General features: G+C 43.7%; 1 protein-coding gene across 3 annotated transcripts in view; it reads right to left on the bottom strand.

Moving 5' to 3' along the window:
- Positions 1 to 27,480, bottom strand: part of ARHGAP26 (Rho GTPase activating protein 26) — a 411,202-nt gene that overhangs the window by 378,265 nt on the left and 5,457 nt on the right. The window contains exon 2 of one of the 3 annotated variants that reach the window (XM_079771398.1): positions 10,927 to 10,981. The exons of the other annotated variants lie outside the window; for them this stretch is intronic. Coding sequence (XP_079627524.1) covers positions 10,927 to 10,954 — 28 coding nt within the window. The 5' untranslated portion in view covers positions 10,955 to 10,981. The remainder of the gene's footprint in view (positions 1 to 10,926; positions 10,982 to 27,480) is intronic. 3 annotated transcript variants of the gene reach the window in all.

Genomic DNA, 27,480 nt, shown 5'->3' with positions numbered 1-27,480 from the left:
CAGATAGTAGCTATGACTGTCACTATTCCCCAGTACAGCACTAGAACTGTGGATATTAACTGGGGGATGACAGGAGGGAGAACTGGATGATTGTAAAACACAATTCAAAAGACTCCTACAGAATTAATTCTACAGCTCAAGATCAAAGAATCAAAGCTTATGCCGAGAAAACAGTTTTTAAAAGAAAGAAAAAGCGGTCAGCCCTGTACCCCAGCCAACTAAACCACACATCCACTGTTCATGTGATTAAAGATGCCTTAAGGCCCTGGCCAGATAGCTAAGTTAGTTAAAGCCTCATCCAGATGCACCAAGGTTGTGGGTTTGATCCCTGGTGTCAGAATCAACCATGAATGCATAAATAAGTGGAACAACAAACTGTTCTCTCTCTCTCCTCCCCCCCCCCCCCCCCGTTCCTCCTCCCCTTCCTCTCTCCTTTCTTCTCCCCCTTCCTCTCTCTCTCTCTCTCTCTCTAAAATCAATAATTTTTTTAAAAAAGATGCCTTAAGAACAGGAAATGGCACCTGCAGTGAGCTGATGACTGAATCGTACACAAAGACACACACACTCTCTCACACTCTGCCCATCAGTGACCTGATGATCCTCATCAGGGAAGATCAGGACCCATTCAATATAAAGGTCTGGACACCTGCTTTAGGCTGGAACAAAGAATGAACCTGGCATCTGGCATCGCTTCCATCTCTCACTGCCACACCCTTGCTTTCCTCCCACCCAGATGCTAAGACCTTGCAGCTTACAGATAACAGACATACAACTAGGAGTTTCCAAGCATATGTGAGCACATGAGAACACGCTGCTGATTTCCAAGAAGATCCATGGAAAGTCAGGAAACTACTGAACATCACAAGAAGCACAAATAATGGGACTAGAGAGGAAAAAGAGCCTGGGATTCTGACGGCAGTTTAATGTAAGAAAAGCCCAAGTAAAGGAGGAGGGATGGAGGGAGGGAAGGGACTCCAGTGAGTCATAAAGAGCAGAAACAAGTAATCTGTGTCTCTATGGTCCTCCCAGTTCTGCACCCCAACCTTTACATTGAGTGAATGTATTTATCATTCATCTGCTTAGTCTGGATTTTTTTAGTTATTTATTCTGCAGTAAATACTTCCTGGATAATCATGCCAGACAATGGGAAGATAAGCATGGCTCCTCTCGGAGCTCATATTCAAGGATAATAGAAGGATAACAAGGTACCACTTTTAAATTTGTCCTGACGGATCAAGCCCTTTTGTTTAACAATGTGTAGCTCACTGCATCGGCCCAATGAATCACAAGCAAGTGAATAAGCAGCTGTGAAGGCAAGGGACAAACACCCTAGGCCTCAAAGCATCACTGCCAGGACTGCTGAAAGACGGCGGGGCGGGGGAGGGGGGGGGGCGGGAGGAGACAGGGAAGACACTTCCCACCATATTGCAAATTAAGAAGTTTGTCCAGACAACCATTTGTAAAGCAGCCGTTTTGTGTCAGTCACTGCAGGTGACTGAGGATACAGCCACAGACTCTGTCCTCATGAAGCTTAGAATCTAAACAGACCCTACAGTCTACATTGTAATACATTATGAGAAGGACCCAAAATTCAGAAGACAAATCTCTAAGGGGGAGGAGGGCATTAAAATCTTCCTCTAAAAAACCCACAGTTGTCATTCCTGATAGTATTCACTGCTGCCAGAGCTGTGACCACAACAGGAAAGGTGACCAAATTTGTGAGGTTGTTAGGTCTGCTGCAGAATATATTCAGGGCATCTCTTCAAGGAATTCTAATTTGGGAAGGAACAGTGTCACCTAAATAGGGCTGTTCCAGGTTCAGGAAACTGCTCAAAGGCTGCTGGGCTTCAGGGAGACCGCTCGCGTGCAGACAGCACGGCAGTGGGTGAAGAGGCCCACATTGCCATCAGACCTGGATTATCGTCTCAGCTCAGCCAAATGTGCTACAGCTCCAAACTAGTCAATTCCTTCCCTTTGGGGTATAGTTTCTTCTTTTATAAAACTGGAAGAAAAATAGAAAAAGGAGAAGCACGGGGTAGAGAGAGAGGGGTAGATGACCGATCACTGATTGTGTACACATAAACAAACAGCAGTTCCCGAAGCCAGCTTTAGGTGATATGATTCAGTTCCCACCGGAAACTCTTTGCTCTTCCTCTTCCTCCTACACACCATGAAGTGCACTTTCGCCATCACCACCCTTCCAGGAAGAGTATCTTTTGAAAGGCAGCTCTTGGGCAATCTACAACTTCCTAAAATGATGCACAATGCTCCACTGAAGGGGGCAAACTAAAGCACAATATCCAGCAATGCCCCAAACAAACCCCTGTTTCCCTGCTGTGCACCAGAGAGACCCAGGAATGGCAGAAGGTCACTAGATAGGGAAGCCCAGGGTGGCTTCCAGAGGAAGAAACACTTGAGCTGAGATGTGAAGGCAGAACAGTTATGGGAAGGAAGGCAGAGGAGTGCTAGATAGCGGGAACTGCGTGTGGCAACGCCCTGTCATGGTAGGCACATGAGCTTCTAAGGCAGCAGAACAGGGGCCTGTGGCTGGAAAATGCAAAGATGGTGCAAGATAGAACTACAGGTGGGCGAGACCATGATATGGTTGCAATCAGGGGCCACTAATGGGTTTTAGGCAATAAGGTGACATAATCAGACTTTCATTTTGAAAAGACCAGTGTGGCTACAGAGTGGCCAATGAGCCCCAATGGTGAATTCTAGCATCCACTAAATGGAAACAAGTGTCCGAGACACCAAGAAAGAGAAACACTGGGCAGAGAAGAAGGGAGAAGGCTCAGGTGGACGGAAACACCCTGTATTCATCCCCCAAAATATCCTAAGCAGCACCAACATCAACTAGGAGCTTGTAAGAAATGCAGAATCTCAAGCTCCAGCTCAGAACAGGTATTTTAACAAGGTTCCCCAGGCAATTCAAATGCACAATAAAGCCTGAGAAGCACAGCTCCTAGGCAGAGGGGGTACCAGCCTTTGGAGAGCATCAATTATACCACTGAAGTCCTGCATTTTCAAGCCCAGCTTTCAACACAGTCTGCAATGAAGCTGCAAAAGCCAAATACCTGCCCTATCGTTTAAGTAAAATGGAATCACACACAAGGCTTGCCATGAAAGAACTCATCCTACGCCAGCCAAGAGGGAAACTAGCACCTACTTGCTCCTTGATCCTGCTAAAGCCATGAGTATAACAACCACACAGGGTGACTAGGGCCTTGATACAAAGAAACATCCTGTATCCATCCTCCCAACTATCCTAAGCAGAATCCAAGTTGCTGGCAAAGCTTCCAGAAGCATCCATGAGTCAGCCCCTCAGTACTCAGCACTATTCACCTTGCCACCCACTGGAAAATGAGCAAAGTCATTTGCAGCATTCATCAGTCCTGCAGATCACAGTTCTATCAAGCCATAAAAACACTTGCTGGCTTAATCACTGCTTTTCTGTGACGCCTAAACTAAGTCCTTTAATCATTATGTGTCCCAGTTTTTTCCCATCTACAAAACAGGAACCCTAGCATTTATGCCCCCAGGAATGCTTTAGGGATTAGGGAAATAATGTTTTCATTGCTCTCTGAGGCTTATCTGTGCTATTTAGTTCATAAAGCTTTGATTATGTCACTATGCTACTCTGAAAACTTAACAGTGGCTTCCCAGTAGCCACTGAAAGAAGATATCGACTCTTCAATGTGGCACCTGAGCCTTCCACAATCTAACCCCAAAACACTTGCATTCTTATTGCACAAATGCTCCAGCCAATCCCTCCCTACGTTCACATGTCCTGTTTGTTGAGACCTAAAGTAAGAGTAGGCACTGACCAAACAAAGGGAGACAGGAAAGGCACAGGGACACCAGGTAGAAGGAACAGAAATACTCAATGGACTGAAGCTGGGAAATCCATCATCCACTGGAGAAACCGAAACAAATCACAAGGGCAGGAGCACAGAGCATAGACACGTAGGCAGTGTGAGGCTGAGGGAGTGGCCAGGGGCCAGAATACACAGGGCTCCGAAAGCCATATCCAGACATCTGGACTTTATCCTTAAAGGACTAGTGGGAATGTTCTTAAGGCAACCATCCCATATAATAAAAGCCTAATATGCAAATTGTCCCCTCGGGCAGTAGTTCCACTGGGAGACTGCGAGTTCGACCGCTCGCTATGACGTGCACTGACCACCAGGGGGTGGCGTGGAACATGGCGGGCGTCGGCAATGTGGCACTGGCAGCGGGCGGCCGTGGCCCCGATGGGCCCCAACGAGAGTGGGACTGCAGCGGACGGTGGAGCAGATGAGCAGAAGGCGCCAGGTGAAGGCAGGTGTGAGCAACGACCTAATCACCCTGCCGATTGCCCTGCAGACGGCAACCAGCAGTGGCGGCTCCCTCCCAGGCACTGAGGGAGCTGGGCAGGGAGCCTGGCCCAGACCAATCACCCTGCAGATGGCAACCAGGCTGGGACTGGGAACTGGGGGGTGGGTGGCAGCAACAACCTCCCACAGTGCCCAGGCATGGGGCTGTGACCTCTCGCTGGCTACCTGGGGGCGGGGGTGACAGAGACAGAGGTGGGGTGAGAATGCGGGGTGTCTGCTGAGCTCGCTCTCACTCTCCCTGCTACCCTCCTCTGGGACTCCAGGGCTCACGCACCCCCTGCGCTCAGGTGCCAGGTGCCCGCAAGGAGCCCGCCCCGCACCCGCGCAGCCTCTTTTGGGTGAGCTGAGCCGCAGTGGCCAGGACCGCAGGGGCCGGTTGAGCTCCCCATGGGTTTGTGCAGGAGCCAGTCTGTGAGGCCAGCCAGCAGAGAGCGCACTGCCCACCCAGCTTCTGTGCGGTGCCACTGGGCGGCCCAGAGGCCCACGCTGCGCCCCAGCCCGCAGCGTCCAGCTGCGCTCACCAAATCTCTGCATGGGGACTCAGGCACTGTTACTCAGGCGGAGGCGGGCACGCGGGGACCCGGAGGCCCAGGTGCTGTCCAGGGCCCAGAGGTCAGCTGGGACCTTACCTTCCACACCAGACGCTCGTGCTTCAATCGCCGGCCAGGCCTAGAGACCACACCCATGCACAAATTTCATGCACCAGGCCTCTAGTACTGTAATACTTGAGAACTGTTGTAGTGAAGTGCAAGTGTCCCCCCCCCCAACGTCCCGCGTGGTTCAGGGTTCAGGTTCAGGGTTCGGGTTCTGGAGGAGGCCGCACACAAATGAAAGAGACAAGACAAGAAAATATTAATTTGGAAATATTGGGGGCCAGGTGGAAGCCCAAGAGAGGACTCCTCTTTGCTCTGGCCTTGCAATCCCTTTTATTCAGGTCTGGGACCCACCCATAGCCCTTAGGCAGGCAATTCCAATAATAGCTCGATGACAGCCCATCAGCAAGGCTTTACATAAGACTGAAAGGTGGAAGTTGCTTCAGCTCCCTTTGTCTCAACTAGACAGTGGGTGCATGGCTCTGACCCTTGCCAGAGCCTTCAAGGTTGACCAGCCTTCCGGACTCCTTGTCCACCTCTTTCTGCTAGTGAAGGCAATGGCAGCTTCCAACAGTGAAGGCAGAGGGTTCCTCCAGAAACTTTTTTTGAAACTCTTTCAATCCACTCCCCTTGGCCCACCAATGAAATTCAAACTGTTTTTAGGAAATAACTGTGGCAGTTTTAATAGCCATACATCGTCTCTTTTAACCAGAGATTATAATCACAGAACCAAAGACCTACTAGAAACTTTAGCAATCATTTACTCTAACCCCTTATTTTAAAGATAAGAAAACTACAGTCCTGAGGGATTAAGTGATTTGCTCAAAGACAGAGGCAATTTGTGGCAGAGTCGATATTCAAACCCACGTCCTATGACTTCTAGGCCAAAGAAACTGGGATGTAGTAAACATTGTGATATAGGAATCAAAGCATTCATTCATTCAACAAATATTTCTTTAAGGATGCCATTTTAAGCGCTGGGAATTCAGAAGTAAACAAAGACAAATAAATACCCTTGCCCTTGCAGAGTTTTCAGTCTAGTAGGGAGATGCAGACAAAAGAAGAAGCCATAATAAATAAATTATATACCATATGTTAGAATGAGAACAGTGCCACAGAAAAGAAGTAGAAGGGAGAAGTGTGATGGAAGAGGCTGAGAAAGTGACTTAAAGAAGATGAGTGCTTGCAGAACACTGAGACTTGGAAAGCTCGTGTGATCCCTATCCCTTCCATCATAACTCACCTGCACAAAGTGTAGGTAATAGGGCTGAAACTCTGGGGAGAAATTCTGCCCTTCTCCTAACTGATGACATCCATCCACCAAGTTCAACAAACACAAATCCACAATTCTAACATCCTCTCTGATAAAACAGGGGGGGCGGGGGAGGGGGAGACAACTCTCTTTCTGGCTTTAATAAGAGGCCTTGATAGGCTGATGAATTGGAATGTAGTAAAAAATTGGACGAGGAGGAAATTTCAGGCTGGAAGAAGAACGAGTACATATTCTGTGTTTCGATAATGAACCAAGCCAATTATTTCAGTTACTGCCAAATATGGATTAAAATGTGGGTCACTTCCTGAACACACCAGAAATGAAACTTAGATTGGCACCAAGTTCCCAAAACCTGATGAAGAGTTGCTCAAAACTGAGAAAAAGAGGGCATCAAAAGAGGAAGAACAATGGAAACTACAAAGAGCTGGGGCCCATCTCCCTCCTGCCCCCCACTCACCCCACCACCACCAAGCACGCTGTGCAGTGGCAAAGGATCAACACCATAATTCCACTTTCTGAACAGTCCTCACTGTAACCCCACAAGATGGGTACTTTTACCAAACTCACTTTACAGATGAGAAAATTGGAACAACTGCGTCTCTGAGAGGTTAAAATGCCCATACAGTTCACAAGAAACACAGACAGGACTAGAACCCAGGTCTACCAGACCCCACAACCATACTGGACCTCAGCAAACTTTGGCCCTTGGCCTGTTTTTTGTATGTCTGACCCAGGAGCTACAAATGGTTTTTACATTATTAAAGGGTTATAAAAGCAAAGACAGAAAAGAATATACATCAGAGGCCCTATGTGGCCCACAGAACCTAAAATATTTACTATCTGGCCCTATACAGAAAGTTTGCTGACCCTAGTACTCAAATCCACTGCACTAGCCATCGGCAGGTAGTAAACAAGTACTACTGAATATATCTTGTTTCCCAAACCATAAAGATGGAGAGCTAGTGGTCATACGCGAGGCTATAAAGCAGTCATTCACTGGCTGTGGGTTTTGGAACTCTCCTGTATTACTTAATAGTTCTCACACAACATTATGCTTTTATCTCTCTTAATATTTACCATCAGGAGCAGTTCCCCCCGCCCCTCTCTCTCTCATATGCATCTGACACCCCATCCCCTACTCACTAGGCACTTGGCTCTGAAACACTATTTTCAGGCTGCCCAGTCTGCCCAATCCTGGTCCCCAATTCTTCAAAACTGTCTTTTGTTTCTCCCCCTCCAAATCTGAATTTCCAGGATTACATTATTAAAACATAGCCTGATAGCCCAAACTAACTTATCCATATGTGGGAAAAAAAACATGAGATACTCAGGAGGCACAGCCCTTTCTCTTCCCTGGATGGCACTCGTTCAATTTACTCAGGCCAGTGTGGAGGAATTTTGTTGCCTTGGCCGCCTGGCAGCTATTCCCCCTTCTTCTGTATTTATAGCACCCTAATATTCCTCTGGGAAACCCTCCCTCCCTGACTCTTGGAATATTTATTTCATATGCTGTTGACTCCACTCTGGGCTCTGGCCAAGCGAGCTTCAAGGATTATCTCAAGGATAAGCACGTGGTTCACAAAAAGCCAATGAGAACCATGCTCAGGGCTTCTGTTCAAACTCCTGGCCACAAGTCATCTTTCCAACGCGAGGGAAGAGGCCATTTGAGAATGGTGCCAGCCTAAAGGAAAACACGGTTGAGAGATGCAAGAGACCTGGCCTGCAGACGTGTGAGCCACAGACCAAACTCAGGCCATCCCTGGGCTTCCCAGCTATGGACCAGAGTAAGTTCCCTTTCTGCTTAAGCAGCTTGGATTAGAATCTTCCCTCCCTCATGAGGCAGAGCAGCCTGTCTGCAACTGTGCCTTATTCAAACCAAGTGGCACGGTGGTGGTACCAACTGCTTCTACTGTCAGCAAAGTTCCTGGCCCATACTCTGCGTCCCTGCTGAGACCAAAGGCAGCTCACCTCTCTGCAGGAACGGGGACTCTAATTTAACTCAGAGTTATCAGATTAGAGCTGGGATCAGGGAGAGTAAAATAATAAGATTCTCACCGTCAGTATTTCAAATTAGTACACTTTACCTCCTCCCACCCAAAGCTAGTATCTCTCCATCCTCGAAGGGAAAACAGAAAAAAAAAAAGGCAAAGGGAACACAACAGTCATAGGGCAAGTTCTCCTGCTTCTATTATGTCCAGGGTTGCTTGGCAACCGGCCTCAGCCTAGCTATTCTAATAGACAAGCAAGAGGAATGAATGTCAGACCTCCAGGTCACACCGCCTGTCCTGTTTATGGCCCCTTGACTCGAGGGCGGGGGTGAGTTCATGCTGTTCTACAAAGCTGGCAGAAAACAGCCAATAGGGAACCTGCTGTCCTCGGGGGCTCTCCCATTGGGTTTCTGTCTCTCCCACACTGGCCAAAGTCCTCTAACTTTTGCCTTCAATGAAGATAAACTGTGGATGTCCCCCAAAAAAACAGATTAAAAATACTTTCAAAAACAGCTTAACAGAAAAACAGAGGGAAATTTCTGACAGAGAGCGAGCTTTAATTGTATTACGTATTAAAGATAGTAGAAATCAGTAGGGAGTGAAAGGCATGATGCATAGTCAGGAAAACAGGCCAGCTCGTATTTTAGACTCATGACCCTGCTCACTCCACATCCACCTCCAAGGATTCCGGCAATGAAAGCACAGCCACGGTGCTCTCTGTCTCTAGGCCATGGACTAATTTCAGGCATCTGAGAAGTCAGTAGAGACAGACACCTCTGCATTTAGCAACACATTTCAAAAGTAACTGTGGTAGCAGGTCTCTGTGTGGTCAGTACACTGCAGGAGCAGAGAGAAAAAATGTGGGTCAACGAGTCTCTAGTGCTTAGATGTCACAAAATAGGACACCTGTGTGTGGAAAGGCAGAGAAGTGATCCTGTTCCTTCTCTCTCCCTGCCTGCTCCTAAATTAAATACCTAAAAATGATTCATTTTCCATAGATAACAGAGACCCCAGCCCAAGAGACAGAGTGAGACAAGAGACTGGCTTTCATGCTTAAATTCTATTTAGCAAGAATCCAGTCCTAAATCCTAGAGGCTGTGTGGGAAACACTGTCGTTTGTTGGCAGAATTCCTGCTGAGACCCTTTGTCCACATGGAACTATCCAAATCAAATAATATTAAGTTTTATATAAAAAGTCACTACAGGGTTTCAGAGAAATTTTGTACCGAAACTATGACTTGGGGGAATCCACTGGAGGAGTAGAGATGTGGTTCCAGCCTGGGAACACTGTCAACAAACAGCACACAGAGGCCTGCAATGTGAACAAAAGTGGGAGAAGTATTTTTCTTAATCTTTTTAGAGGAAAATGAAAAAGTCCTTTATAATTGATTGTGAGGCTTATCAAGGGTGCCTGCCTTCCCATTTTTGGAACAGTAACTAAAATGACTATTAAAACTAAACCTTTTAAATAGGAGGGTATGGAGGAGAATATATACTCTACTATTCAAAAGTCTCCCTTTTTAAAGAAGCATTAGCAAACAGTCTTGTTGATTTAAGAGTCAGCTATAAGTCCATTTCTTCTACGTTTGAAGACTATGAAGGAATCAATTCACAGGTTAACTGGTCCAGCCAAGGAGATCTGGGCCTCCTCTTGGAGCTTATGACAGATGTAGAAATGTTAGATTTCTCTTTCCTTTTCTCTGCCTGATAAAAGTAAAGATAAAGAAACAGAGACCTAAGAGAGAAGAGGAGTGAGCAAAGGCATAGGGGTGGGAAGCAAGGAAGAGGCTGCTGATAGCGTTAATCAACTCTTACTCTGATTCTTGCTTTTTTTAACTCATCATTTCTTTTGCTACCCCAAAGACAGACTGGATCACCTTCCAATCAGAGAGGCTACACCTGATCTGTCCAAGGTGGAATCTTCAAAACAAAATAAAATCTCAAGAGAACCAAGGGATGCTTGAGGCCAGAAACAGGGAGAGTTGCTTTCTGAACACAGCCAGGTGGTCAAGCAGGACTCTTTGAAGGGACATGGGACAAAATTCCACCTGTACCGGGAAGCTTAGAGGGTGAGAAGTACTATGAAGACTATAAAACAGAGCAATGCCCAGTTGGCGTGGCTCAGTGACTGAGCGTCAACCCATGAACCAAGAGGTCACAGGTTTGATTCCCGGTCAGGGCACATGCCAGGGTTGCACGCTGGATTCCCAGTGAAGGCCATGAGGGAGACAGCCAATCGATGTTTCTATCTCTCTATCCTTCTCCCTTCCTCTCTCTCTCTGGAAATCAATAAAAGCATGTTTAAAAAAAAGAGAGAGAGAGAGAGTAATGGTATAGAGCGGGGAAGGGATGCTACTTAAGACTTGAGGTCAGGTGAGGAGTCTCTGAACGGCCCTTCACTGAGAGCTGAAGGTTGAGAAGAAGTAGCCAACCACACGAAGATCTGTAGCAAAGGCATCCCCAAGGAAATCCCTATGGCTGGAAAGTGCTCAGTGTGTTAGAGGGCTTTAAGATTAGTGAAACCTAAGCACTGAGGGAGAACAGTCAAAGAGGAGACTAAGAAGCCTTGTCACACACTAAGCCATAGTAAGAAGTTAAAATTGTCTTCTGAGTGAGTTGGGAAATTTGGGGCAAGAGAGACTATGTTTTTGAAAACATCTGTCTGCCTACCATGTGAGAAATGAATTCTGTCTTACCACGATCACTATGGTTCTGGCTGGTCATGATTCCAGTGAGTAAAAACGGTTCTGCCTATGAAAACAGAAGAGGAAATACAAAGGGAAGAAAATATGATCCAACACAATCTATCCATCAAGTGAGAGCTTACAATTTTCAACAAGTGTAGGTCACCAAGCATAGGCCCAGAATATAAAGTCATGTGGTTTCTCAGAGCAGCATTCTCTGACCACATAATCTCAAGTTGCCTCCACCACCCATCACTCTTGATCTTATTTTATTTCCATCGAGGTATTTCTCACTATCTGACAGTGTCCTGTTCACTTGCTTTCTTTGCCCACTAAAATATAAGCTCCATATGAGTCAGAACTTTGTCTTGTTCGGAGCTATGCACCTAATACTAATACTTAGAACAATGCCTAGAACATAAATGGAGTCCACTAAATATTTTTTGACCAGACTAATGAAGTCTAATTTCTAGAGACAACTCCTAATACAAGGATTCATCTCCAATGAGAAAGCCAGACATTCAAATGTAGAGATAGCACAAAAAGAATCTTTACAGTATTCCTATTTTCATCTTCCAAAAGATGAAAATAATTAGTCGTTAGAGTAGTACTATATGCTGTAATTTTGTGCCAGCTGCTTTACACACACTAAGTCATGTAAGCCTTACAATGCTCTCAAGTGAACACTATTATTCCCATTGTATAAAGATTATATACTCAGTAGCATAGCACTGGTTACGAGCAAAAGGAGTGGCATGGGACCAAGGTTCAAATCCTGACTGCAACTCTTTTGAGTTGTATGAGTTACTTTCACTTTCTATGCCTCAGTTTCCTAATCTATAAATGGGGAGACTAGTATCTATTGCCTAAGATTATTGTGAAGGTTCAATGAAATAAAGTTTGTAAAACACAACGAAAGTCTGACACAAAAATGGTTAAATGGCGGTAGATATTCTATTCCTATTTTGGTTCAAATAAATTAAACAATGCTGTCAACACATGGGACTCTTCATTCTGTGGCATTCTGAAAAGCCATCTACACTTTGTCCCTAAGATTCTGTTCAACCAGCAAGAACAAGAAGGGAACAAGCAGAGAGGTAGGAGCTAAACCTTAAAGCTATGGAAAGAACTGTAAGAGCAGCCCATGTAAATTTAGCTGACGGAGATAACAATGGCATGTCTATAAGGACTATCATTATGGACTGCTTAATGATCGTGAAAAGAGAGAGAGGGAGAAACAACCTACCTGTCCAAAAGTAGGTCATTAGTTCAAAGAAAGTCTTGGCACGGCATACCTGGAATATTATTTTGCATGTTCTTCTTTTATTCATCTATAATTTCTAAATTGTCTCTAATGAACATGTATTACCTATATAATCAAAATAATACAAGTTTGTTTTGGGATTGTATTTTTGTTGTTGTTGTTGTTTAATGACCAGCCTATGTGACAAGAAACACTGTGTAATATATGCCTCAGAAGAAGGTAGAGGAACATCCTGCTATTTTACGGTAAATGGCTTTATGAACCACAGGGTTGGCAGCTTGAGGGAGGGAGATGTAAGCCATCTTATCCCAGTCTCACTTAAATATGTCCAAAATATATTATTTCTGCAGAGTATAGAGGAAATACCTGCAAAGATTCAGATTTCATACCCAGTTCCCTGGCCTATCCCAAATAGGTTTCTAGGTCCCTAAATGGCATTATAAATATATCTGGAACTGTTCAAATGACCCAGATAACACGCTCTCATTCATGTCCCCAAATTTATCTTCTTGAAATATAAATCACTGACCTACTTTGTCAAAGACAATTTTAATAGCACCCCTACCCCAATAATAAACATGGGAAACTTGAGGCTTGCATCAGGTCCCAATAGAGAAGCAGAAAACAAGCACCTAGAGTTCACCCTCAAAGCCACTAACCAGGGAGCAGGACATTCTGTACCCACCCTGGTTCTGAGCATGTCCTTTCACCTCTAAAACATAGCACAGGATGTGTAACAGGAAAGAGGACCCAAGATAGCGTGTTTTAGAAGATGGGACCACTCAGAACCCAGACTTCTGCAGATTTACAGTCCCCTCAAATCTGGGAGTCTTTTTAGCTATCATCCTAAAATTCTGGAAATCAGTTTCAGGTCATTCCCATTACTAAAAGGCTTTGTTTTTCCCATATAATCAAGAGGTCAGAGATCAGTCACTTCTTTGGCCTTTTGGCAAGGCAAGATGGTGGGGGGGAGGGGGGGAGGGCAGACATAGTGAAGGAATGAGAGGGGAAAGAGAAAGGAGGGAAGAAAATGAGAGGAAGAGCTCTGACTGGTTTGGCTCAGTGGACAGAGTGTCGGCCTGCGGTCTGAAGGGTCCCAGGTTTGATCCAGTCAAGGGCATGTACCTTGGTTGCGGGCATCCCCAGTAGGGGATGTGCAGGAGGCAACTGATCCATGCTTCTCTCTCATCGATGTTTCTAACTCTCTATCCCTCTCAATTCCTCTCTGTAAAAAATCAATAAAATATATATTTTAAAAAAAGAAAATGAGAGGAAGAAAAAACAAAAATGGTAGAGAACGTGTTATCTACGCTGGGCTGGAATTTTGTAGGCTAGCACAAGGTCTTCAGTAAGAAAAGACTTTCATGTTAAGACCTTAGGCACTCCCAAATAAGAAACGTACTTCTTTACCAATAATTCCAAAAAATGGCTAAAGATGAAACCCTCAAAATGCAACTACCCAAATCAGAATATTACTGGAATTTTTTTTCCTCTGGAGAAACATAAGTTCCTCTCTTTTGCTCCAAATAATGTGTCCACCTACTGGAAGTTGAGTTCTTCCTTCCACTGTCACCAGGAAATTACTCTCTCCCAACCCAGATCAGAACCCAGAGAGAGAGACGAGTAAAGAAGTCCTAAACCGAGACGTACATGCCCTCAGGAATGAGTGTGATAAAGTCCTTGTTGCACTAGCAAATCTGTCAAAAGGTGAACAGAACAAAGAAAAACTGAGTGCCAGGTCCACACATCCTGGCACTGAAATCTGGGGAGCTGCAAACTGTTTGAAAGCAGCAAAGGAAAAGGCTGTGTAGTTTAGCAAGATTAAGGAACAAAGCAGACTGGAGAGCACCACCCGTTGAGCCATGGGTTAAAAATCCTGAGGAAGTGGCTGCTTAGGGCTGGGGGGATGGGAAGGATGGAGGATGATGGCTAAGGCATCAGTCTCCTTGGAGGATGATAAAGATGTTTAAAATTAATTGAGGAGATGGAAGAAAAATTATGTGAATATACAAAAGGTCATGAATTATACATTACAAATGAGTAAATTGTGTGGTATGTGAATTACATCTCATTAAGCTATTTTAGAAGAATCCTAAGGAAGGACCTCCAAGGTCTCCACCAACCATTGCCTAACCCAATATTGGCACATTTGGGGAGCGCGGTAATATAACTGCTAGAGGTGTTAAATTAAGAGACGTGAGTCATCCTTTTCCTGCATAACATTTCACAAGTTTCTCATTGAAGATCACCATTAAAAAAAAAAAAAAGTTCAATCTTCTTTCTTTAAAAGACTCAGTTCTCCAGATTGTAGAGGAGAGGGAAGATAAGACCCGAGCCTTCAGAACCCAGACGTGTGAAAACAAGTAAATTTTAAGTTATCTTCAGGTGGTGATCATCTTCATGCTTGAACTCTGTGCTGCTCCCAGCACAAAACCCCAAGCCCTGTTGTGTTGTCTTTTCACTGCAGTACGGACGGTGTGGAGTTATGCTGGCCAGAAGAGGTGGGGAAGATGAGAAGCAAGCCAAAGTCATATCCCAAAAGACACTGAGGCCAAAAGCTCTCAGTTCCACTCCAATTTTCTATGCAATGGAGCAGAGCTTCCCTGCTGGGGAACTGATTACAAACCTGCTGGCTATGTAAAGAGGAAACAGGATTTCTTTCCACAAAGAGAACCATCTTGCTGCTCTAAACGAAGCTGGCAACATAGTAGCTTGCTGACCTTGCACACTGAGCTCAGGGAGGCATAGGTCAGAGGGCCAGGAGACGGCAGCAAGCAAAGCTGTCTGAAGTCTCCAAGGCCTGGCCAGCAGACCAGAGGCAGCGAGGCACGGCCAGAGCTGGGCGAGCTACAGATGCAAAGGCGCCCATCCCCAGGGCCTGCCTGGCCTCCGTACTGCCCCCGTGGGAGTCATGAGGCTGATGATCTGCTGGCTAAGCGGCTCTGGGTAGGCTTTGTGTCAAACATCTCAATGCACTAGTCAGATACAAACACCAGAAACCCTGGTCCTTGGAAGAGCAGCCCACAGAATTTTTTAGGAAGCAAACAACAGGGGGCAAGCAACACTGGTCTCCTGGTAGCCACACCCGGGGATCCTACCAGCTGTGGTCTGCCCTCTCATGCAGCCCTCCTCAGATGGCTAAGAACCAGCTAAGATCAGAACAGAGATAAGGAGGAGCTGTAGCAGAAATGAGTTGCCTGAGGGCACTTTCTAGGCCAGATCAGATCAGCTCTCTCTCTGGGTTTGGGGCACCTCACCCTCTGGAGCCATCAGCCAGTCTCTCTCCTACTCTCCCCCAAACACCGCATACCCTCTAGCTGTGCAACAGTTCAGCCATCTCATTATGCTTCCTGAATGTTGGGGGGGTGTTCAAATGTGCACCAAAATTACAGGCTTTGAACCCAAATGACTTTAAACTTGACAAGGGCACCAAACGTTTACTGTGGGAAAACGTTTGCCCTGTGATAGCCCATGAGCATACTAGTAACGTTTCCCTTCAGGAGCTGCGCCACCCCCCAATGCTGCAGAAGGGTCCCACCTCACAGGCCAAACTCATGGAACAACTGGAGCCACAGGCCAAGATGTCCTGACGTGGGTAGAATCTGTACTCTTTTGAACCATTCCCTCATGGTTCCTTGACCTGCCACAGAGCTCCTTCCAAATACCTGCGATGTCCTAACATGAGGGTAGCCAGCACAGCTATGCATGTTGGGGGGTGGCGGGGAGAGGCAAAGAATTTCAGACAAGGTTTATGTAGGATCTCTATGGGCCTATACAGATTTAATGCGTGGCCCAAGGACCCCCTCCAGACAAATCACCTGTAAGGAATGCAGATTTCCAGACCTCATCCCAGAGCTCATCCATCAGAATTTCCTGTGAGAGCCTGGGAAGCTACAGTTAGGGGAATTCTTACACGCATTCACATCTAAGATCCACTACCGTACAACACGGATAATCTAGAAATGACAATAATGGCATGTTCCGATTATAGGGCACTTACTATGCATCTGTTTACCCTGCTAAGTTATCTCATGTATTCTTCACAATAATATTATAAGGTGGATATTTATCACCTTTGTACTTATCCTGCTTTCTCCAGTTTCACCTCCAAAGGTCAAATCCAAAGGCCTCTGGACATGCCCTCACCTAACTGGCCAGGATGAAGCACCTGGTCATAGAGCAAAGGTCTCTCCAATTCTCTTCTACCCACCTGTTCTGCTGAATGTCCATATTCCCCAGGATTTCGGCCTCTATTCTTCTCTCACTCCGTGCCAGTGGTTCTTCACTTTTGCTACACATTAGAATCACCTGGGAAGCTTTTAAAAGTCCCCATGCCCAAGTTGCAACCAAGACAAACTACATCAGAATCTCCAGAGATGAGTCCCAGGCTGCTTAGGTGATTTCAACGGGCAGCTGTGGCTGAGAACCACTGCCTGGGCCTCGAACAGCACCTGGTGAGACCCAAACCTACACCAGTACCCCATCTTCTCCAGAGCGGCAGACCTGTGCTCCCACCACCTTGCAGGTGTCTCCACCTGCATGTCTCCTGGGAACAACTCAGCAAGGACAAGCTAACTTGCCTCCATATTCCCATCAGACACACGGTTCTTCTCCTGTGGTACACAGTTCAGCCATCACCCCAAGACTCCTACCTCCTCTGTCCACTATAGACTACATGTTCTCTTCACCCAGCACATCTCAAAAACGCCACGGAAGCCTACATTCTCCTCTATAATTTATCAGCATTTGACTGAATATCCAGACAATAATCCCATTAAGACAGATTTTAAACAAAGTATACTTACTACCACTCACTTTGTATACCCTTGGCACACTGCCACCTACTCCAACACCTGTACCCTAGTCTGAGAAGCACAGCCAACCCTTCCCTCGCCTCCCCAGCATGACGGCCAGATGTTCCATTCTCTTGCATGCTCCTGCCTTGGCACAGTGTTACGCTGAGTAAAGCTCAAATCACTGATAAGATATGGGATTATTTTACATAATACACTGACAAAGTTGCAACCAAAACAAATTACATCAGAATCTCCAGAGATGAGTCCCAGGCTCCTTAGGTGATTTCAATGGACAGCTATGGCTGAGAACCACTACACATTAGAATCACCTAGAGAAACATATTTTCAATTTAATGATTATTTCAAGACATTTTAGGAAAAAAAATATTGTTAACCACATCAAACCTATGATTTCAGAATGTCATAAAGTTCCCTTTTTAACAAGTACAGTTTTTCAAAGTAAATAAACAGTAGTAAAGTGGACAAAAATAACCGTGGTGGTTTTCAATGCCTGAGATTTGGAACACTGCCTCATTGGACTTGAGAAGCCTTCACCTGCCTTTCCCAAAGTTCTCTGCTCCCTCTCCCACAGGCCCTTTCAAACTGCTAGCAATCATCCTGTTGTACTTACCTGCGGACTGTCTATGCCTCCCCTACCTGTCAAGGCACTGAGCTCCTAGAAGACAGGAACTGTGCCTGCCTGGTTCCAGAAACCCACCACCAGGAGCCTTCCACGCCAATGTGAGCTGTCACAGGCACTGTACTAGAGACCACAGAGGACAGGTGACATAATCCTGTCCTCCACGGGGGAAGTGCTAAACTCTGCAGAAGTGGCAGCCAGAAGAGAGATGTCAGACAAAACTCTCTGTTCCCTCTCCACTCCCCAGAAGCTTCACTGGTAGACAAGGTGTGCCTACTGGCCCGAAGTCATGACCTCCAGTCACCAAAGGTAGAAGACTGCCCAGCCTTCAACAGCCACACTTCCTGAATAATGCACATGCTGCACAAAGATAAAACTCAACAGCACCCTCACTAGGAACACAAACAAGTTCCCTGGGGCTGTAAGTTCAAGTGACTCCTGGTACACTGTGTCTCATTTTAGGGAATGATTTTGTTGTGGCTTTTAATTCCAGAATCAACAATACATACAGAGACTGGGGAGTAGGAAATGGAGAAAACTCTAAGCATTGTTTTATTACAGAGGCCACTCTGTCATAAACTAAATAATGAGCTTCCTTCCTACTTTAAAATCACAATTTATAGAATCCAGTGCACGCGGAACTTTTCAGAAATACTCCTATGAGATTTTTATCAAAATGAAAAAAGTGCATACTCTTTGACCCAGTAGTTCCATTTCTAGGAAGTTGTCCTACAGATCTACTCACTCGTGTGCCCGTGACAGGTAACACCAGGATGTTCACAGCAGCAATGCTTGTAATCGTAAAAGACTGGAAATCATCTAAATGTCTATTAGTAGGGGCGCTGGTTAAATAAACTATGTTATATCCATACAGTGGACTACAATGCCAATGCAATGCTAAAACTAAGTTAGCTCTACATGTACCAATGTAGAATATTATCTAAAATATAATAAAATAGTATAACACTGCAAATATATGCAAAAATACTGCATATGGCATGCTACTAAACATATACATAAACATATTTGCTGGCATATGCATAAATTCTGTATGAAATATATATAAGAACCCATAAAATTTGCCTCCAGTAGAACTAGGGATCAGGAGACAGGAGGAATTGAAAGGATACATTCCTTTTTGTCCCTTTTGAATATTACCTACTTAAACTTTTTTAAAAGAAACACAGGTATGTATGAATTTAAGTAAAAATGCCTTTTTAATTTTATTTGCTCAACTGATCATTATTTCCGACAGCTGACCCGCAAGTGTAATAATGAAATACGCAGCCAGGAATCTGTTAAGGTTTTAGTTGTATCTGTTTGACGTCTCAGTGGCACAGAAACTGCCAAGGTTCCACTCGATCTGCCTGGAAATCTATCTGAAGTCTACCTAAAGAACAGGAGGAGCCAGTTCATATTTTCAGTGTTCACAGTGGCTTTGAAAGCACATCTGATAGCAAGATCAGATGAGCTTTGAAATCTACCTGTGGTGTCTTTACAAACCATGTGAAATGGGGTTGATTTTGGCATTTCCTTTGAGGCAGCAGCAGGAGTCAAAGCGTAGCTACTGGCGTGGCCCAGAGAAGCCAGCCAGTTTACAAGGTTTGGTCCAGAATTCCCAAGCCCCTCAAACCTTTGTTCTTCTGGCAAAGAAAACACAGGCACACACACAGACCACTCTAACCCCAGGAATCTCCTCTTTCTAAATATAGTAGGCCACTGCCCAGCCTCCAAGCTCACCCTCTGCAGCATTCTGTGCCTTCCAACCAAGGTGAAATGAGCCAGATGTAAACATGCCATGACAGCTTCTGGCACACACTGAGGAGCTGTTTTCCTTACTATTTCCTCTCTTTCTCCATACTGGGTTTCTACAAAAATGTGTAAACCCCAGTGACTCTAATTTGTAAACATTCCTCTGGCCACTAATGCTGTTTTCTCACCCTAACAAATGTGATTTCCTTCTCAGTCCCTGAAATTTAATGTTGAAATATCCCATTAGATTTGGGCAAAGCCCCATTCCATCACCCATTTTATCTATAAGCACCTGCAGCTCAGAAAAGATACCAGACAGGCCCAAGGACACAGCCAATTAATTGTAATATCTCTCTCTCTCTCTCTCTCTCTCTCTCTCTCTCTCTCTCTCTCACACACACACACACACACACACACACACACACACACGCCCACACACACAGGCACACACACAGGCACACACGCCTACACATTTTTTTTTCTATCCCCTGGTTTAGAATCCATATCAGTGCCTAACAGAAAGGCCTGATCTGTTAAGAACGCTTCCAATTTAAGCAAAAAGTTAATTAAGCTTTAGAAACATAATCTAACACACTCAAAAGAGCACTAGACAGATATCAACTGGCTATAGTGATGCAAAGGACCTAAACAATAGATGTCAAAAAGCTTGTAAAAATTGGAGTTTGGCAACAATTCCACTTGGAGGAATCTTCAAGGATTCTGGGAATCTTCTAGCTAATGGAAATACTGGGACTTGCACACAAAGGTGGGTGTGCAAGTAATCACTGCAGCACTTCCTCTTTAGTGAAAAACTGTGACAATCCAAACATCCTGCAATAGGAGGCTAGGTACATAAGCTATATTTGCACATGATAGAACTTTCTGCAGTCACTAAAAAGAATGCACTTACGTACCTGTACTGACAGGGAAGATTACTAAAACATAGTATTAACTAGAAAAACAAAACAGAGTAATTCATATAGTATAATCCCATTTATAAAAAGACAAATATGCACAGAAAAGAAGACAAGAAAAAAGTATGCTGAGCTGGTGACAGTAGTTAACTAGGAAGGGGGCTTTACTCTGTACATTTCCATATTCTCTGATGCTTTTATAAGAATGTACTCATAAACCATGTAATTTTTTTTCTTTGCACGGTAAGATTAGGTCATTCATTCAAACTGTTTATTTTCCCCTCAAACCTAATACTACTCCCAAGTCTTATTTCATAAAATAGCACCATCATTCACATAATTGCTCCAGCCAAAAACATTTAAATCATTCTTGACTTCTCTCTTTTTTCTCATAACCCAAATCTAATCAAACAGCAAATCCTGTGGACTCTACTTCCAAAAACGCCCAGAATCTGACCACCATCTCTGATGCTGCCACTCTAGCCCCAGGTGCCATTGCCTCTTAACCTGACCTATTAGAACAGCTTCCTAACTGGTCTCCTTGCCTCCGTTCCTGCCCCCACTATACCTATTCTCCACAGAGTAATCCTAAGATCTCTTAAAAACACAAGTAGGACCATGTCACTACCTCCCATGGCTGCCTATCACACTTAGAATGAAACCCATAGTCCTTTCTGGGTCACAAGACCCCCATAACCTGACTCTTGGACTCCCTCCCTGTTCATTTACCATCACTCTGCTCCAACCACACTGGTCTCCCTGCCAGTCCTCAAGCACTCCATGCACTGACCCTCCTCATGACTTCTGCACCTACTACTGCCATCCTAAAAACCCTTACTGTAGTCTAGGGCTTAGAGGACATGGTAGAGCAGAGCAGGGCTCCATGTGTGTTAGTGAAAGCCTTCCTTTGATGGCAGGAAATACATAATTTGAAACATACTGGATTATAATTAAAAGTTAAAACTAGGGTCAGTCAGAAATGTAAATCTAGAAAACCACTTTGACTATTAGCTTTATATGGGCACCCCTCCCTAGGTTAACTTTCAGAAATGCAGTGGCCTTCACAGGATAACAAAGTCACCTTCATGGGCTGCTTTCCCCAATAGTTCAGTGATGATAGGTTCCTCCCTGACCCATTCTCACTTTGTCAAGTCATGGGGTTTGTGATCATTAGCTTACAGTGGCCAGAATTAGGACAGCCAGCCTGCGGCCTCTGCCCAGAGAGATGCTGACTGGCTTACCCAGAGCAAAAACTTGAATGTCAGCTTCCTCAGAACCACCTTCTTAAGCGCTGGGATCCTGAAACTGACCAATCAAATGCATCTGAGGGTTGAAGTAAAGGGAATGAAAAAGTCCCCAAATGAGGGCTAATGAAGAATACTACTGAATGCTGTTCACTTAACCATCAAAAGTTTTATGAAACAAAGTAAAAGGGGGAGGGTTTCTAAGATATAAAATACGGCCCCAAAAAAATATCTGAAGACATTTCAGCAAAGAAAATGCACCAATGGCCAATAAGCAGATGAAAAGATGCTCAAGATCATTAGTCATCAGGAAAACACAAATTAAAACCACAATGAGATACTACTTCACAACCATTAGGATTGTTACAATCAAAAAGACAGTCTAACAAGTGTTGGAGATGACCGGGAGAAATTACAACCCTAGTACATTGCTGGTGGGAATTTTAAATGATGCTTTTGCTATGAAAAACAGTTTGGCAGGTGTTTGGGGTGTGTGTTTTTTTTTTTTTTCTAGATTAAACATACATTAACTATACAACCTAGCAATTATACTCCTAGTAAGAAGTGAAATAAGAAATGAAAACATATGTCTACGCAAAGACATATATACAAATGTTCATTGTAACATTCATAAGAGCCAAAAACTAGAAAGAACCCAAATGTTCATGAGCTGGTGAATGGATAAACAAAACAGGACTTACAAAATAGAATACTCTTGGGTAATAAAAAGAAACAACCACCGATACATGCTACATCACGGATGAATCTAAAAACATTATGCTATGCTAAATGAAGATGCAATAGACCACATACAATTCAATTTAGCTTAAATTTTCAGAAAAGACAAACCTATAGGGATATTTAGGCTGTCTAACTCTTTGAAGTATTCCCTCTCAGGATCCCCTGAGGTTAGACTCAATCCACTGTACTACTCCTTCATTTATTTATTCAGACATTATTTACTGAGCACCAACCAAGTGCTAGGGGCTCTGCCAGGCCAGTGGGAGACAAGACACTCAGAGAAAGGCTCTCATGGGGTTTACATCAAGCTAGGAGAGCCAGACAAAAATAAGCCAACATATAAGTCAGCAAACTAACCTGAGCTGTTGATACATACATGAAGAAAATACGAATGGAAGGTATGGTTGACATTGACCAGCTGAGTGGGCAGGGATTCAGCCCGCCTGAGGACACCTCTGATGGAGGCTGAAATGACTAGAAGCAGCCAACTGTGCAAAAGAAGGTCTAGAGCTGAATCTTCCCAGTGGAAGGAAGAGCAAGTGCAAACGCCTTGGGGTAAGAAAGAGTTTGCCCTGTCCAAGGAATAAAACAGTGACAGTCCTGCCAGAACGCGCTGTGGGGGAGCCTGTGAGTATGACGAGCTATCACTCCTGTGGCTCTGTTACATTATACAGCACAAGGAATTCATCAACTGACTGGTCATCAAAAAGGCGATTATCCAGGTGGGCCTAATCTAATCACAGGAACCCTTTAAAATCTGGGAGTTTTTCCCTGGCCCGTGGCAAAAGAAGAAATCAGAGTTTCAGCGGGCATTCTGAGGACTAAGAGGGCTCTTGCTGGCTTTGAAGATGGAGGAGCCACATGAGAAGGAGTGTGGCTGTCTCTTAAGAACAGAGAGTGGCCCCTGCTGACAGTCAGCAAGAAAATGGAGACCGTAGACAGCCCCCCGGAAATGAATCCTGTGGACAACTGAAATGAGGTGGATGGAAGATTCTCCCCCAGAACCTCCAGGTAAAAGCTGACACCATGATTTCAGTTTCCTGAGACCCAGAGCAGAAAACTCAGTCAGTCCCTCCATGCCTGGATTTCTGACCTGTAAAACCGGGAGTAATAAATCCACGTTGTGTCATGCTTCAAAAAATAAAAAAAATAAATTAATGGTTGTCTGAGGCTTGAGGTAAGAATGGAGAGAGCTTTTTTGTGGGGTGATGCAAATGTTCTAAAATTGGATTGGGGTGCTGGTTGCAGAACACTGAATTGTACAATTAAAACTGGTGAAATAATTCAATAAAGCATTGGGAAAAAAAACTCCCTAAAAATATGAAGACCTAAAACAAATGACTACTTTGATAAGAATAACCATAAACTTAATGTTCTTGAGATACATACCCATGATAAATCAATAGGTTAATTCAGAGTGTTAGTGATCATTCTGAAGGGGGGATAAAAGAGGAGAGGAGGGAAAATACCTTTTTATAAACTTAAGAGAAAGAATAGCCTTTCTTTTTTTCTTTTCTTAATTTTCATCCAAGGATATGTTTTTCATTGATTCTAGAGAAAGGGAGAGGGAGGGGAAGAGGGGGAGAGGGAGGGGAAGAGGGTGAGAGGCAGAGAGAAGGGGAGAGAGAGAAACATCAATGTGAGAGAGAAACATCGATCAGTTGCCTCCTGTACCCACACCCATTGGGGATGGAACCTGCAACCTGGGTATTGCCCTGACCGGAAATCAAACCCACGACCCTTTGGTGGATGGGACAACATTCTAACCAATTGAGCCACACCAGCCAGGGAAGAATAGTCTTTCTTAATGATAGTTGTTGGTAATTAAAACTCAACAAACAAGATATTCAACCATAAAAAGGAATGAAATTCTGACACATGCTACAACATGGATGTACCTTGAAAGCATTAGACTAAGTGAAATAAACCAGACACAAAAGGACAAATACTGGATTATTCCACTAATATGAAGTACTTAGAGTACTCAAATTCATGGAGAAACTAGGATAGAGGTTTACCAGGTACAGGGGGAGGAATTAATGGGGAGTTATTTTTTAGTGGGTATAGAGTTTCAGATTTGAATGATGAAAAAAGTTCTGGAAAAAGATAAGATTGTTCGTTACACCCTGAATCTAAAATACAGAGAACACCAAATATGGCTGAGGATGTGCAGCAACAGGAACTCTCACTCATTGTTGGTGAGAATGTAAAATGGTGCAGCCAGTTTGGAAGATAGTTTGGCAGTTTCTTACAAAACTAGATATACTCTTACCATACCATGATCCAGCAAATGCACTCCTTGGCATTTACCCAAATGAGTTGAAAACTCATGTCCGCACCGTGAAACTGCTTTATTCATAATTGCCAAAACTTGGAAGCAACCAAGATGTCCTTCTATAGATGAATGGACACATTCATGTGGTACATACGGACAATGGCAAATTGATCAGTGATAAAAAGAAATGAGCTATCTCGTCACAAAACAAATGGAAGAACCTTAAGTGCATATTGCTAAGTGAAAGAAGCCAATGTGAAAAGGCTACATACTGTATGATTCCAACTATATGACATTCTGGAAAAGGCAAAACTGGGGAAACAAAAAGTTTAGTGGTTGTCAAGGATGGGGCACAGGAGTGAAGCACAGGGGATTTTAGGGCAATGAAACTATTCTGTATGATACTATAATGGCCAATACCTGTTATTATACATTTGTCCCAACCCACAGAATGCACAACACAAAGAGTGAACCCTAATGTAATCTATGGACTTTAGTTAATAACATTATGTCACCACGGTAACAAATGTACCTCACTAATTCAAGATGTTAATAATAGGCCCTAATAACCAGTTTGGCTCAGTGGATAGAGCATCGGCCTTCGGACTGAAAGGTCCCAGGTTCGATTCTGGTCAAGGGGGCATGTACCTTGGTTGTGGGCACATCCCCAGTAGGGGGCATGCAGGAGGCAGCTGATCAATGTTTCTCTCTCATCGATGTTTCTAACTCTCTCTCCCTCTCCCTTCCTCTCTGTGAAAAATTAATAAAATATTAAAAAAGAAAGATGTTAATAATAGGAAGGAATAGGTGTGAGAGACTATATGGGAACTCTCTATACTTTCCACTCAATTGTTCTAGAAACCTAAAACTGCTCTAAAAATAAAGTCTATTAATTAGTTTTAAAAGCAGGGAGGAGGAGAGCTTAAGTCTCAGTCAGTGGGTTGAGAACTACAGATTAGATGCAATTTATTCAATCCAATCGAGAGCAGAATGAATTAAAGTGGGAGGACTTTTTTTTAAGCCAGTATTATATAAAAACGGCAAAACCTTATTTGGATTTAATTTGCTATTGTTTATATTTGTATGCGTAACACTCCAAATGTCAGTATTGCAAAATATCATCATTTACAAATAATCAGGAAATCCTTTTTCCCCCCTTTTATTTGCAAGGTGATAAAGCAAAGCAAAGGAACTGGGGAAAATGTTTTGCTAACTCAATACCCATTTGCTCCTTAGGATTTTGTGAGTAACATAATTACTCCTAAACAAAGCTGGCTGGCACTGAACATCCTTTGAGAGTTTATGCCATTCAATAAGGGTTTATCTCACTATTGCAAAAAGCCTGTAACAAATCCTTAAAAAGTACAAGAAGATGATATGCTTTAAAGCACACAACTCTTCGTGTCAATTTTTTACTCGTTTTAATGAACAAAGAGGATGAACCATTGCTCTTACCAAATCAGGAATAGGATATTTGGCTTCCCTGTTCAATGCTTTTTTTACCCAATTAAAATATAATGACTTCCAGTCATAAAATAAATTAGTAATGGGGACAGAATATATAGTATAGTTAATAATACTGTAGTGAATATTTGAAAGTTGCTAAGAGAGTAAATCTCAAAAGTCTCATCAAAAGAAAAAAATTGTAACTGTGGAAACAGACTTATGGTGATCACCTCACAATATATACAAATATCAAATCATTATGTTGTATACCTAAAACTAATATGATATGTTAATTATATCACAATAAAAATTTTAATTAAAAAGACATTAATGCTATAAAAGAGAAACTCTATTGTTTTACAAAGCCAAGAGATAGTCAGAAACCCTCATTTGCCCCTCCTACAATGGTTCTTTAACCCAGTGATGGAGAGAGAAACACAAAACTTCAGAGCACAATACAAAGTATAAGTATCAATTGTTCTTTGATACCTAGGGCTCAGAGTCTGAAAAACAACTGGGGTGAGACAATGTTCTCACTTAATCTAGCATCTGCTGCATGTTTCTCCTTTCTAAGGTCTAGATCTATAAAGAATTTGCATCTTACATGATCTCACTCATCTAGGGGAAATAATGAACAACACAGACTGATGAACAAGAAGAGACCCAGAAACAAGGAGTCATGGATCAGACTGTCGGGCCTCAGAGGGAGGGTAGGGGAGGGTGGGGTTAAAGGGGAGAGATCAACCAAAGGACTTGTGTGCATGCATATGAGCCTAACCAGCGGTTAAGGACAACAGGGGGGTGGGGGCAAGCGTGGGGAGGGGTGTGGGATGGGAATGGGGAGATGAGGACAAATATGTGATACCTTAATCAATAAATAAATTTTTAAAAAAGAAGAAGAATTTGCCTCTTCACTGCCAGCATGTTTACTGAAGCATCGAAGAGTCATGTTCAAGAGAAGGCCCTGTAGGTCCATTGCCAGGTTCAAAACTTGGTTGTACAACTTCCTAGCTGTGTGACCTTAAACAAGTTACCCCAACTATAAGATGCAGAAAAATAAGAGTATTCATCTCACAGGATGGTGATAGGCTTAATGAGACAATGTGCACTTAGCATAGAGCTGGGCACTTGGTAAGTGCTCAATAAACAAGGGCTGCTGGCATTCTTATTTGACTACTTTCCGTTAAATTCACTGTGGTTGCCTTTGGAGGTGTGATGCAGGCCTCAGAATTATTACCTGTCAAAAATGCAATGGAAAAGGTGTGTCATCTCCAAAAAGCTCCTGAAAACTATGGGCCCAACTAGAGAAATATAAATAAATTCATTTCATTTTGTTTTAAAAAAAAAAAAGTGTTACCCAGAAGAATACCTACCCAAGAATAAGGCTTGATTCAGTATCACACAGCCTGCCCAACCTGCCTAAAAGTTCACTGAGAGAAGGGACTAGATGCTTAGTCTTGTTTTGGTAATCTCTTTTGTATCCATCAAAGTACC

The sequence above is a fragment of the Cnephaeus nilssonii genome (genome assembly GCF_951640355.1).
Source record: "Cnephaeus nilssonii genome assembly, chromosome: 5".
Taxonomy (NCBI): domain Eukaryota; kingdom Metazoa; phylum Chordata; class Mammalia; order Chiroptera; family Vespertilionidae; genus Cnephaeus; species Cnephaeus nilssonii.
The sequence above is the reverse complement of the archived record's forward strand: the minus strand, read 5'-3'. Positions and strand labels throughout refer to the sequence as shown.